General features: G+C 39.4%; 1 protein-coding gene across 2 annotated transcripts in view; it reads left to right on the top strand.

Moving 5' to 3' along the window:
- LOC126412378 (elongator complex protein 1) overlaps positions 1-14,770 on the top strand; it is a 144,998-nt gene that overhangs the window by 24,219 nt on the left and 106,009 nt on the right. For both annotated transcript variants that reach the window (XM_050081949.1, XM_050081948.1), the window contains exon 7: positions 244-446. In XM_050081949.1, coding sequence (XP_049937906.1) covers positions 244-446 — 203 coding nt within the window. The remainder of the gene's footprint in view (positions 1-243; positions 447-14,770) is intronic.

Below are 14,770 nucleotides of genomic sequence, written 5' to 3'. Positions count from 1 at the left end.
TTAATTGAGTTTCTGAACATTACATTGTGATATCAACTACTTGTAATAAATTGCAAGGGCATCTTCCTATCATTTTTCCAAAATGTTTTTTTCTTTTTTTTTTTTTCTGGTCATGCCCTTTTGCCTTCTTACCCAAGTTTTCCAAGAATAGCCTCCACTGGCATTATTCCTTTGCTCTTATTCTTGATATTGTATTCTATGCAAAGTTTGTGTGTTATAGCATTTGTATTTTTCTATTCACAGGCCCTACAGCTTTTTAATAAGTCTAATGATCTTTACTGCAAAGTAGCTGAGGCCTATGCTGACTATCTCATAGCAGAGCATAAATTTCATGATGCAGGAATAATGTATGAACGTAGCAAGAAAATGGAAAAGGCACTGGATGCTTACCAAAGGTCTCTGGATTGGCAGGAGGCTTCCATTGTGCTATCCCAGCTGAATTACAGGTGTGATAATTAACCATACTGGTGATTATTGTCTAAAAGTACAATAACAGTGTTATGTGATCAGCCAAATGAGGTACTTGAGCCACTGGATGTACGTGTAGGAGGAGCAGGGTTGAAATACCCAGATATAGATTTTCCTTCTTCCCCACCCTTATATAATATGAAATTGTGGCCTTTATACTGACCTCTTTCTCAGTTGAATGATAAACCCTAGTCATGGATTTTCTTTTACTGCTTCAAAATGCATTTGGAGAGTTCAGTCCCTGATTTCAGGAGGATACCAATGTTTTCCGTGTCACATTGAAAATTCAAATGCATATTGCAAAGATGCTGCATTTATACCATAACTGCAGTGCAGATACCACAATGTTTAAAAGTGTGGGAGTGTTACTTAAATAATTTTGCAAAAAATAATGTGTATTTGACAGTTAAAACATAACAAAGTGACCATTGTATTAATGAAGAGGTTTGTGTTTTACCTGTTTGGACATTGTGCTGTATAAGACTGGTTCATCTGTTCTCCTTTTATGTTGTTAGACCATGGCCTCTTGAAATGCTGTGTCAGACTCTTGCACTGGCTGCATGGGTATTACTGGAACAGAACTCATTAATAATGCCTTAACTGTTGTTAAGTAATATACGAAGAGAACTCGTAATTGTAACCTGCACATTGTCCATAAATGTTTACATGAGTAACTGGATAACATCAAACTTCTGTCAAATTTACATCTATATACATACTCCGAAAACCATTGTATAGGGCATTTCAGAGAGTACCTTGTACCACTGTTAGTCATTTCCGTTCCTGATCTACTTAGAAATAGAGTGAGGGGAAAATGACTGTATGCTTCTGAACAAGCCTGAATTTCTTGTATGTTCTTCGTGATCCTGAGGCAAAAAGTATGTTGGTGGCAGAAACTCATTTTGCAGTCAAATTCAGATGCCAGTTATCTAAATTTTCTCAGTATTGTTTTGTGAATACATCCCGTTCAAAACTTTCACATAGAATGAATGACATTTCATTAACGTTTCATTTGTCTGAATCAATATCACAACTGATGTCAAAATTATATGGTCTCTGAGGACTTGACATTTCTTAAAAGTAGGGCGGCAGTGCTAGGAACTTCTGTATTCTTGTCTATGGAAACACTTTGTCCCGCGAAGTTCTGTGATTTCGATGCCATCTTGAAGATGTGTCATTCCTCATTTGATGTGACACTCTATATGTAAATAAAATTGCAGATCCACACAATACTTGTACTATCCTTTGTAAAAACATCCAGACCACTGTAGAAATAACACCACTGGTCAGAATGATGTCAAATTGCAACGGAATATTATTGGAGAAGGGGGAAAACTTACGGCACTAGAAAAATAAATAGCTACAAAATGTAGCAATAGAAGGCACTGTAAGCATCATAATTTAATAGCGATCAACTACAAATGACAAATGAATCATACATCAATGCCTAAGGTGAACATTTGACGTTAAACAAACTGTGCTACTCAGTGTGCATGGGTGCACAGGTGTGATATTGTTAATTACGTAAGCCCATCCACCATGGGAAGGTCATATCACATTGAATGGGAAAAATCAATTTTTAATTGTCCTCAGGCTAAAGACTGCATAAAAAGCATCAGTCAAAATCAAATCTGATTATTAATTTCTGTGTGACTGGCGCAGAACATATTCAGTATGCTGTCCACTGTTTTCTGCAACAAGTTGAAATCGAGAAACAGAATGTCCCACAGCTGATTGAAGTGTTTCCAGGCTCACATTCAGAATGTGTTACGCAATGCGTGCCTTCAATGCAGCTAATTTTGCAGTCAGAACACTGAACACAACATCTTTCAGATAGCTCCACAGCCGGAAGTCACACGGATTAAGGTCAGGTGATCGGGATGACCAGGCTGTAGGGAAATGGTGACTGATAATTCTAGCATTTCTGAAATGGCGTTTAGCAGCTGCTTAGCTGGATTTGCAATGTGCAGAGGTGCGCCATCTTGCATGAAAATGATACCATCCACACATCCATGCTATTGGAGAGGTGGAATGACATGGTTGCACAAAAGACACTTCATAATGCTTACCAGTGACGGTACAGGTAACTGGACTGGAAGCACCTGTCTCATCGAAAAAATATGGCCCTATGATAATGATGCCATAAACCCGCACCACAGAGTGACCTTTTCAGGATGAAGTGATACTGGTTGATTTGCGTATGGATTTTCCATTGCCCAAATTCGACAATTCTGTGTATTGACATATACTGTCAAATGGAAGTGGGCTTCGTCAGTCTTCCATGGCCAATCATTGTCCACTTCCACACGAGCAAGAAATTCTAAAGCAAAGGTCTCTCTTGCTAACAGGTCAACAGGAAGCAACTCGTGCACATGGGTAATTTTGAATGGATAGCAAAGAAGGATGTTTCGTTGGATTTTATGCATCGTGCTTATGGGTATGTCCAATTTTCAGGCAATTCTCCATGCACTAGACGTTTGCACACCACCACTTGTCTCCTCCTGCATTGCTGTGGCCATTGCTTTCACTGATGTTGAATCAATTAGTTTCCTCCCTTGACCAGGTTGCACACCAAAAGAACCTGTCTTTTCGAATTCCCGAATCATTTTCTCCAAACCCATGGCAGTCATTGGACCAACGCCTTTTTCAGACCCTTCAGTGTCTGGAACTTCTGCAGAGCAACATGTGCACAGTCATCATTCTTGTAATATAGCTTTACAAGCAGAGCGTGATCCTGCATTGAGACAGTCATGGCGAACATTGCAGATGTGAAAGGAGGAAAAGCTGTGTACTCGGCGTGTTTATACCAACTTCAATGGCTGATGTGCATGACAGGTGTTTTCATTTACGCATTTTGACACATACAGCGCCAACTATTCATCAATTTTCACACTGTTTTTCTTCTTCTGCCATATATTTTCCCCTTTCTCTGATAATATTACATTACAATTAGGCATCATTCTGAGCAGTGGTGTTGTCTCTACAACGTTGTGAAAGTTTAACTTTAATTATAATCATCCTGTACATTACTCTGCTGATACAACAGTGGATATTAATTTAATGGTGTCATGACTGAGAAGCATGAACTGCTGATGAAAGGTGTTGCATTGTGTTCATTAATGAATTGCTGTAATTGCTGTTATGCAGTACCCTAAATGACTGCCGTCAAAGGGGTGTTACTCCTGGCCACATAGTGTAGGGAGGCTTTCAGTACGACTTCATCATGGCTGGTGTGAGTGAGAGAATTTTGAAACCACAATCGTGTGTCACGGACATTCTGCGTTCTCATTTGACAGCTTTGTGATGCCATCATGCTTATCCACACAAGATGTGTCACTCTGAACTGTCTGCATAATGTTGAGGCAGTCCTGTGGCCAAAAATTCCCCTATATCTGTCCCCTATACATCATGTGGGACCAGCTCAGATGTCAATTTCACCTCATTGTCAGTATTCACGCTGTCGAGAAACATTAAAAACAGTTCTGGACAACTTTGCTTCAGGAGAGGACACAATGGCTTTATGATACACTTTCCAACCAAATTTGTGCATGAATCCAGTCCAGAGGGGATTAAATGTCATATACATAAGTGGTCAATATTGGTATGAAATAGCTATTAAACTTAGTCAGTTTGTCGGTTTTGGAATCAAGTCATCCCATAAAAGTTATCCTACTTGTTGGTAGAATCCAGATCCTTTTTGCACTGTGTTGGTGATTTCATTTCTGTCAAGTTATCACTGGAGATTACACTTCTGAGGGAAGGAGAACTGTCCACACACTCCAGTTGGTGGTCTCCTAGCTTTACACTTGCTGGTTGTCCATCTCTGTTGATTGCCATCACCACTGTCTTGGTCTTGCTGATGTTGAGGTTATATTTCTGGAATTGAGATTTCCATTCATTGAGTCTGATCTGTACTTCTTATTCAGTTTCACCCGATATCATGAAGTCATCAGCAAAGGCAAATGCATTCAGATCACCTGACTTCTCCATGACATTCTGCATTCTAGTATCCATAACAGTAATGAATAATGGTGGGGACAGTGCACTTCCTTGCTGAACTCCACTCTTGGTCTCGAACCATGATGATCATCCTTCCCCAATTTGTACACAGGTAGTACAGTCTTTGTACAACATCTGAATTTTTCTTATTAGTCCTTCAGGCACATCCTCTTTCCTCAGGTATTCCCCGATCTTATCTCTCATAACACTATCATAGGCTTTTTCTGTAACCAGGAATACAATGACCAGGTTCTTGCCTTTCTCCCAATACTTTTCCATCAACACGCGGGTGCTAAAAATTAGATCTCTTGTTGATTCGTTACTTCTTAAGCCATATTATTCCTCTTCCAGCTGTGGTTCTATGATAGTTCCCAGTCTCTTTTCTGTGATATTCTCAAGTATTTTCAGCCCATGAGACAATAGGGTTATTCCTCTATAGTTGGTGGGTTTCCACCTGCTACCTTTCTTAAACAGGGGAATTATTACACCCCTGCTCCAATCTGCAGGTATTTTGTTATCTGCCCGTATGGCATTGAGTGCTCAGTTCGGCCATTGTATGCCTTGTATACCTGCTGCCTTTATCGTGTCTGTGTTCACTTCATCTGCACATGAAGAGTTTCCTTTAGGCATAGATTTTAAGGCTGCCTCTGTTTCTGTTCTGGTGATGGGAGTTTCCTCATTGTAAGTGTGGATTTCCTGTTCTGTATATGGTTCTTCGACTGATCTATTTAATAGGTGGTCAAAATGGTTTTTCAGGACTTCTCTCATGTCACTTTCTGTCGTAACCAAATTTACATTTTCATCTTCTAGTGCTTTTATGGTATTCATTGGATTCCTTTTACCTCTGATAACCTGATACAACAGTTTCTTAATACCTCTACTGTCCTCCTCCAATTTCTGAGTGAATATCTTCTATGCCCTGGTCTTTTCTTCTGCCTCATCTCCAATAAGTTCTGGTTTATTTTTCTCCCGATCCCTCTCTTTAATGAAGAGATTTCTTTCCTTGATTACTGCTCTCTCACTTTCATTCCACCAAGGTGTTACCTTCTCTCTTGTCATCATATTTGTCTTTCCACAAACTTCGGTGGCTTTCTTTTCCAATGTGTACCTTAGTCTGGTCCATTCTGCCTCTCCAATTTTCCTTTCATCTCTTGATAACAGGGATTTTATCTGGTTCTGATATTCAGCTCTCTTCTCTGTTTTCTGGAGTTCCCATACTTTGATTTTTGGCATTTTCTTGTTCTGTATTTTCGGCACATTGAAGTTTCTCAGGTCTGCTGCTAATAGATGGTGATCACTGTCAAGGCTCTCGCTAGGGATTACTCTGACATCAGTTGCCATTCTACTCCTCTCTTCATCCATGATGACATAATCGATTACGGTCTTTTGTGATCCATCGCAACTGTATCGTGTTATCTTATGGCTCTGTCTCTTCTTAAAACAACTGTTTTTCACCACCAACCCATTCCTCATACAGAAGTCAAGAAGATGCTCACCTTCTATATTTCTTCTACCATATCCATGGGGTATAGGAGTGCAGGTAAGCTACTACAAACAGCATAGTGAACGCGTTATTGTGGCCAAGATAGACACGAAGCCCACGCCTACTACAGTAGTACAAGTTTATGTACCAACTAGCTCTGCAGATGATGATGAAATTGATGACATGTATGATGAGATAAAAGAAATTATTCAGGTAGTGAAGGGAGATGAAAATTTAATAGTGATGTGTGACTGGAATTCAGTAGTAGGAAAAGGGAGAGAAGGAAACGTAGTAGGTGAATATGGATTGGGGCTAAGAATGGTGTCAGTTTCACCATGAATAAAGATCTAGAAGGAATCACTGACATTCAGTACTTAACTGAGAGAATAATGAAGATGACTCGCACATTCAGGGAGAGAAAAAATAACTTTAGTACAGATGTATGCACCTCAGACTGGATGTTGTCAAGAGGATAAGAACCAGATTCTTGAAGATTTAGAAAAAGTCATTAGTAAATAGAGAGTGATCATTATAGAAGACCTAAATGCACAGATAGGGACAAACAGAATAGGATATGAGAATTTAATGGGACCCCATGGTTGTTGTTGTTGTTGTTGTTGTTGTGGTCTTCAGTCCTGAGACTGGTTTGATGCAGCTCTCCATGCTATTCTATCCTGTGCAAGCTTCTTCATCTCCCAGTACCTACTACAGCCTACATCCTTCTGAATCTGCTTAGTGTATTCATCTCTTGGTCTCCCTCTACGATTTTTACCCTCCACGCTGCCCTCCAGTACTAAATTGGTGATCCCCTTGATGCCTCAGAACATGTCCTACCAACCGATCCCTTCTTCTAGTCAAGTTGTGCCACAAACTCCTCTTCTCCCCAATTCTATTCAATACCTCCTCATTAGTTATGTGATCTACCCATCTAATCTTCAGCATTCTTCTGTAGCACCACATTTCGAAAGCTTCTATTCTCTTGTTCTCTAAACTATTTATCGTCCATGTTTCACTTCCATACATGGCTACACTTCATACAAATACTTTCAGAAACGACTTCCTAACACTTAAATCAATACTGGGTGTTAACAAATTTCTCTTCTTCAGAAACGCTTTCCTTGCCATTGCCAGTCTACATTTTATATCCTCTCTACTTCGACCATCGTCTGTTATTTTGTCCCCAAATAGCAAAACTCCTTTACTACTTTAACTGTCTCCTTTCCTAATCTAATTCCCTCAGTATCACCCGACTTAATTTGACTACATTCCATTATCCTCGTTTTGCTTTTGTTGATGTTCATCTTCCAAGTCCTTTGCTGTCTCTGACAGAATTACAATGTCATCGGCGAACCTCAAAGTTTTTATTACTTCCCCATGGATTTTAATACCTACTCCGAATTTTTCTTTTGTTTCCTTCACTGCTTGCTCAATATAAAGATTGAATAACATTGGGGATAGGCTACAACCCTGTCTCAATCCCTTCCCAACCACTGCTTCCCTTTCATGTCCCTCGACTCTTACAACTGCCATCTGGTTTCTGTACAAATTGTAAATAGCCTGTCGCTCCCTGTATTTTACCCCTGCCACCTTCAGAATTTGAAAGAACGTATTCCAGTCAACATTGTCAAACGCTTTCTCTAAGTCTACAAATGCTAGAAATGTAGTTTTGCCTTTCCTTAATCTTTCTTCTAAGATAAGTCGTAAGGTCAGCATCACCTCACATGTTCCAATATTTCTACGGACTCCAAACTGATCTTCCCCGAGGTCGGCTTCTACCAGTTTTTCTATTCGTCTGTCAAAAATTCGCGTTAGTATTTTGCAGCTGTGACTTATTAAACTGATAGTTCGGTAATTTTCACATCTGTCAACACCTGCTTTCTTTGGGATTGGAATTATTATATTCTTCTTGGTGTCTGAGGGTATTTCGCCTGTCTCATACATCTTGCTCGCCAGATGGTAGAGTTTTGTCAGGACTGGCTCCCCCAAGGCCATCAGTAGTTCTAATGGAATGTTGTCTACTCCCGGGGCCTTGTTTCGACTCAGGTCTTTCAGTGCTCTGTCAAACTCTTCACACAGTGTCGTATCTCCCATTTCATCTACATCCTCTTCCATTTCCATAATATTGTCCTCAAGTACATCGCCCTTGTAGAGACCCTCTATACACTCCTTCCATCAGGTAAAGAAGAAAATTCTATAGCTATGAAACTACAACAAACTATGTGAAAAAACGTGTGAACCTCTGTTAACACCATATGTAAATGAAAATGATGATATTCCAGAAATCCTCACAAAATAAATAAGAAAAGCTGCAGTTGAAATGCAGGATGGAAAAGCAGGAAGTATTAAGATCTGTATGACTGAAATACTTAAGCTTACTGTGAAGAAACAGAAAATCATTTGGCTAAAATCTTTACTGTTTGTACCTTGTTGCCATCTGCAACAAAGCAAAGATAATACTCACTGTATGTACAAAATTTTCACAAAAATGTTGACAAATCACATCAAAACTGTTGTGGAAACTGCGCATCTCAGAGAACAAGCTGGATGCTGCAGTGGCTATATCACAATTGACAATCTTGTGTGAAGTAATTAGTCGAGCCAGTGAATATGAAATGTCATCGTCCATAGCTTTTATAGATTTTTGAAACCGCTTTTGATTCTGCCAGCTACCGTGTGATTGCAAGGGCACTGAATGAAGACAATGTGGAAACAAGGCACAGAAATATATTATTCAACATCTGCGGTACCTTGATAGCTGCTGTCAACGTAGGAAAGTACATGAGAGAATTTTCCATGGGTAGAGGAGTAAAGCAGGGTGACCTCTATAAACGTGAAACTATTGCGTTGGTGCGTAAGTTCGTAGCATTTTTCCATAAGATCAATAAACACAACAGATACACATAACGGAGACTTTAGTCATCAATAATATTTTCTCCTTCACTATTTACAACAGTCTGCAATTGTTGGAGCAACTTTTTGATTTCGTGACTGTAGAACATGTGATTTAGATGTGGAGAACTTGTTGGGCCATATTCGGACCGCATTTTCATCAGAAAGGAAATTCGTTGAAGTTTGTTCGGTAGAGAATGGAAAAAGTGAAAATCTGAGGGTGCAAGATCAGGTGACTAAGATGGGTGCATGGGTGCAGAATTACTTTCCAGCCCAACTCCTGTATAGTGTTAGTCGTCGTCCTCACCCATCCAGCCTCCCTGTTCCGATTCCAGCACTACACAGCCCTCATTCCACCATCACACACAGTCTTTTTACTTCTCTCCTTTTCCGATAACTCCCTCCCCCCCCCACCCTCCCCCCGAATCTGCCCTGCCCATTGTTTATCCTCCCAACTGCACATAGCTGCCATACCCTTTCTCCACCTTGTCCTTGTGTGCTCCCTAGCAGCACTGCACTGTCCACCGCCCCTACCCTAACACAATCTCACACACAAAATTCAAGCTTTCGCACCCCACGGTTGCTTCATCAGGAAAGAGGGAAGGAGAGGGAAAGGCGAAAGGATGTGGGTTTTAAGGGAGAGGGTAAGGAGTCATTCCAATCCTGGGAGCGGAAAGACTTACCTTAGGGGAAAAAGGGACAGGTACACACACACACACACACACACACACACACACACACACACACACACCCAACCGCACATATACAGACACAAGCAGACACATATATACATACAGTTTCAGGTGGAGGTAAGGAGGAGGAGGAGGCTGGGGCAGGGAGGAGGAGGGATAGTAGGGTAGGGGTGGTGGACAGTGCAGTGCTGCTGGGGATCACGCAAGGACGAGGTGGAGAAAGGGTATGGCAGCTATGTGCAGTTGGGAGGGCAGGGCAGAGGTGGGGAGATTGGGGGGGGGGGGGGGGGGGGGAGTTATCGGAAAAGGAGAGAAGTGAAAAGACTGTGTGCGTGGTGGAATGAGGGCTGATAAAGACCTTACAGGCCAAAAGCTTTATTTGTGACAGTCTTTTTCTTGTGCCTATCTGTTACTTAGCATCTCTGCTATATGGTGAGTGGCAACTTTCCTTTTCGTGTTATTGTTACATTCCATTCTGAATTTTCCATTGTTTGATTGTATAGTGTTTTTTGGCAGTCTTGGAGAATGCAGGCGGGCGTTGCCATGGAGTAGCATTACTTCATGCACTCTTCTGTCAGTGTGTAACGAAGCAGGGTTGCCCACTGCTATCCTGTTTTGGTTTTACACTCCTTCAGTAACTTAGTTAAGCAATGAACTTTTATTTATTTTTTTTTTTTTCATTTTCACTACTCGGATTCCGACTACAGATTCTGTGGCCTTCAGCCTCATAGTACAGAATTCAGAAATAGTTTAAATAAAATTCCCCTAGTAAAATCTATTATTTCAGTACATTGTAATGTCTATTGTGAAAGTAATGAGCTAATTAGTTTTATTGGAAATGCATCCTATTGAAAGTTATGAACAATGACGTATATTGTGCAATACATATTAAGTAAAATTCGAGTGAGCTAATAGATCGAATTCAGCTATAAGACTTTATCCAAAAGAAAGCCTAAATTTTACTGATTCCAGCAAAGTGTTTAAATTAACCTAAAGTCTATTAGTTAAATAGATATTAAGACTTGAAATCTGTAGCCTGTATGACTTTCAGTGCCAATTGTGACCAAACTACTAAATAATTCCGAGACCTGTTTTGATACTTTTGCTACCTTTATTTTTCTACGTAAAATGACTCCAGTCTCAACTTTGTAAGTGCATTAATTAAGAATTAAGTAAATTTGAATAAGTAAAAATTATTGTTCAAGATGGCTGGCATGATAAGTCAGGAATTCCCACTGCAGATGCATAAGTTAGTTCCGCATATTTAAATTGATACAGCTCACTCATGTTATTTAAGTAATAAAGCCCAATAGTTAACTTCAAAACCAATTAGAAAGGATCATTTTAACCCTGGGAAATTATAAACTATAATATATTAACAGAAATAGTCAAATATTCAAGCACCCGTCTACGTATATAAGGTCCGAGCTGGTCCAGTTCTCAGTTAGTTCTCGGTCAGATTCTCATGAAGCAAAAGTGCGGCAAGTCGGTTAATTTTTCCGGTCGGTACCAAAAAAGTGTAATTGTGAACATTGTTAAAGACTGGAAGTTTTTGACCTACTTAATGTGACGATTAAGTGTAAGAGGCCTGGTCACATGAATATTGTGTGTGTGTGTGTGTGTGTGTGTGTGTGTGTGTGTGTGACAACAAATAAATCGCACTGTGGTTGTCATAAATGTTCAACAATGAATACGGTCTTGACTTTTGATTTTGGAAATCTAGGATCCTGGCTTCTTAATTTCAGTGTGATTTAGGTGAGATGGACGCAGCTACCGGGAAGACAATATTGAATAAGCAAAGCAAGGTAGGTCGGGAACACTGCGCACTATCTACTGGGTGAGGAAATTTTCAATACATCTGGTCGTGACGTGAACTTTAAGTGGCACTAATACAATTACACCTGCAAGAGGTCTCAGGTGTTGACAGTAAATGTCAGAAGTGATGGCTACACCTTGGAAAAGCAATTTGTATTGCACCCTACCGTCAGTGTTCCACCAGATGCATAACATTATCTTTTGTGGAGGCGTGCAGGTCTTTGTACAGGGAGTTGCTGTTTTGCTTGGGCTCAGGCAGTCCTTTCTTTTCCTTATGGTTGCATAAAGATACCATTTCTCATCACCAGTAATGATATAGGGTAGGAATGGTCATTGTTGTTAATGAGCAAGCAGAGATGCACATATGGCCACCCACTGATTTTTGTGATTTTGGCTTAGAGCATGCGGTACCTATACATGTGATTTTTGAACCTTCCCCATTTCATGCAAATGTCACACGACTGTGGAATGATCACAGTTCATCACATTTGCCAGTTTGTGAGTACACTGACATGGATCACTGTAAATTAAAGCATTGAAATGATCTTCATCAAACCCCAAAGGTCTTCCTGTATATGGAGAGTAATTAATGTCAAGACAACATTCCTCAAAGAGAGAGAACCGCTTGCTTGCTGTGTTCTGTCTATTGGCATTATCCCCATACATGACACACGTTTCGGCTGCCTCTGCTACTTCCAGCCCTCTACTGAACTCGGAACAGAAGAATATGTCGGAAATGTTCCAATTTCTCCACTTGGCACTCCATTTTGTAACATCCACAGCTCACTCACCATCTCCAAATGACACTATGTAAACTCAAATAGCAACAATGAACTAGAAATAAAAAATGAAAATTGATAAATAAACTGTAGCAACTGGAACACCAACATGCAATACAAAAACACTACGAACTTATGCATCAAACTAATATTTATAGGAGTCCTTGAGATGGCTACATCCAAAATTATCTGGAAGTGAGAATAAATGGGAAAAGACTCACTAACTTGATATTTGCAGATAATATAGTAATCCTAGCCAACAATGTAATAAAATTGCGATCATCTATAAAAGTGGGCCTGAGATAAATCTGTGCAAAGATAATACTGCCCACAACAAATGGGTCACTGAAAGACAAATAATATTGAACAACTATCTAAAACTGCTAATGCATATGTTTATATGGGATTGCTAACTGATAACCAAGGAAACTTAAAACACAAAATTTCCATCTGAATCATGTTAGGCTGGAAGGGTTATGGAGGAAACACAACTGTTTTTAAATCTAGTATAATAGCAAAATTAAAAATGGTTGTTTTTGAACAGTGTGTTCTTCTCTTACTAACACATGGCTGTGCAACTTGGATTTCAGATGTATTTTTCTAAAGAAAGCCTTTTAATAGCTCAGAGAGCTATGGAAAGGTCACACTTAGGTTTCAGGTCTCACTAAGAAAGATTGGAAAATAAGTGAAACCAAAAGAGAAATAACAGACATTCAGGACGTAGTGAAAAGGGTAACAAAAAAAAAAAAAAAAAAGAGAAAGGGTTGTAGATTTCCTCTGGCAGAGAACAACATGGAAACAGTGACTGAAATTGTATTTGTTGGCTTTAGTTTAAAGAGGTTTCACCTTCTAAAGATTGAATTAGCTGAACAATTAATAAATATTGTCTGTAAACGTATGCATCAATCAGTAACTGGATAACATCAAACTTTGTCAAATCGTACATCTAAACTGAAACCGTCACATAGAATGATTTCATTTTTCAATCAATCGTCATTTATTCTTCAGTCTCAATTCACATTTTTAGTATGTTTTGATTTCTCTGGGTCATCTTCAGGTCTAAAACAAAGCAAAACTAAGGATGTATTGTTTATTTTTTACAGTAAGTCATTTATTCTTCAGTCTCAGTTCACATTTTTAGTATGTTTTGATTTCTCTGGGTCATCTTCAGGTCTAAAACAAAGCAAAACTAAGGATGTATTGTTTATTTTTTACAGTAAATAGAAAATCATTGTAAATGAATGTTGAATTTACTTACATGGTTGTGTCAGCAACCCTTTGTGTCTGTGTTGGAGCCTCATATCAGAGTACTGTATTTTGTAACTGTGGTCTGTGTTCTACGTGTTTTAAATTGGTATCAGGTTGAGGTAGGGGAGAGAGGAAGAGGGGGAGGGAATGGGGGGGGGGGGGAGGGGGGTATGAAGTGAGGGTGATAGGGAGAGGGGAAAGAAAGCAGGAATGTCAAGAGTTTAACAAGAAACTCTTACAATAAAATTTTAAAAAGTATGATGATATAAACATTCTCATTAAAATATTAAAAGTGTAAAACAGTGGGTGTGTAAACTGTAAAAGGCATAAAATAGTAAAATTATAACATGGAATGAGAGGGATTGGGAAAGGATAAATTAGGTATGGAGTAAAAATTTTTTAAATTAAAATATTAAAAGTGTAGACCAATGGGTGTGTAAAAGGCATAAAATGCCATGCTAGCACAAAGGTTAAAAATGCTATGAACATTTTATGAGCAGTGTAGTTCACAAAATACATATGAGTTTGCAGATGAAGTTAATGATATAGTTATGCCAGCTGATTACATCTTTGCATCCCTAGATGTTGTCAATTTATAAATTAACATGCCTATCTGTGAGACGTTATAAATAATTATGAATAACTTTATACAAAATAAAAAATGACTACAGGAGAAATAGTTGAATTACGGAACTTACAGAACTGATGTTATCCTACAACTGTTAATGGGGACTATTACCTAGTCTGACATTATTGCTGAGACTTTCCTTAATCATTGGGAACATAACTTTTTACTAACAACATCCCCTTTGCCCATGGCTTTGCTGGAATTGAACATTAGTTTCCCCAGCACCAGGCTGACTCCAAACATACAATCTCCTCCTCCTTCCTGAACAGTGTAACTATGTCCTTATCTTCAAACTTCTCCTTTGAAGGTATTGCTTATGAAAAAATATGTGGTACAGCAATGGGCACCTGAAGGACCCCATCCTATGTCAACCTTCCCATGGGCCATGAAGAGGATTCCTTCCCAACCACCCAGAATCCCAAATCCTTTATCTGGTTCAAATTCATTGATGATATCTTCAGGAACTGGACTGGGGTGAGGACACAATATCCAGATTTCTCCAGAACATCAACACTTTCTCCCACATTTGCTTTGCCTGATCCTTCTCAACCTAACAACCCACAGGGGGCTCAACTACTCTTTGGTGAGTTCGTGCTTGGCTATCATGGGGCCCTAGCCTTTGCAGCATCTCTTCTGTCACCATGCTGCATGTCTATCCTCCTGCCGTTCTTTCTCCCATCTCTAGGGATACATGTCTTGGGTATTTTTGGGAATGTGGTCTAAAGCTTTGGTAGTCTGGCATTGGAACAGTCCCTCATCTTATTTTTCC

The sequence above is a fragment of the Schistocerca serialis genome, chromosome 7, assembly GCF_023864345.2.
Source record: "Schistocerca serialis cubense isolate TAMUIC-IGC-003099 chromosome 7, iqSchSeri2.2, whole genome shotgun sequence".
NCBI lineage: Eukaryota > Metazoa > Arthropoda > Insecta > Orthoptera > Acrididae > Schistocerca > Schistocerca serialis.
This window is presented reverse-complemented; position numbering and strand designations above follow the sequence as displayed.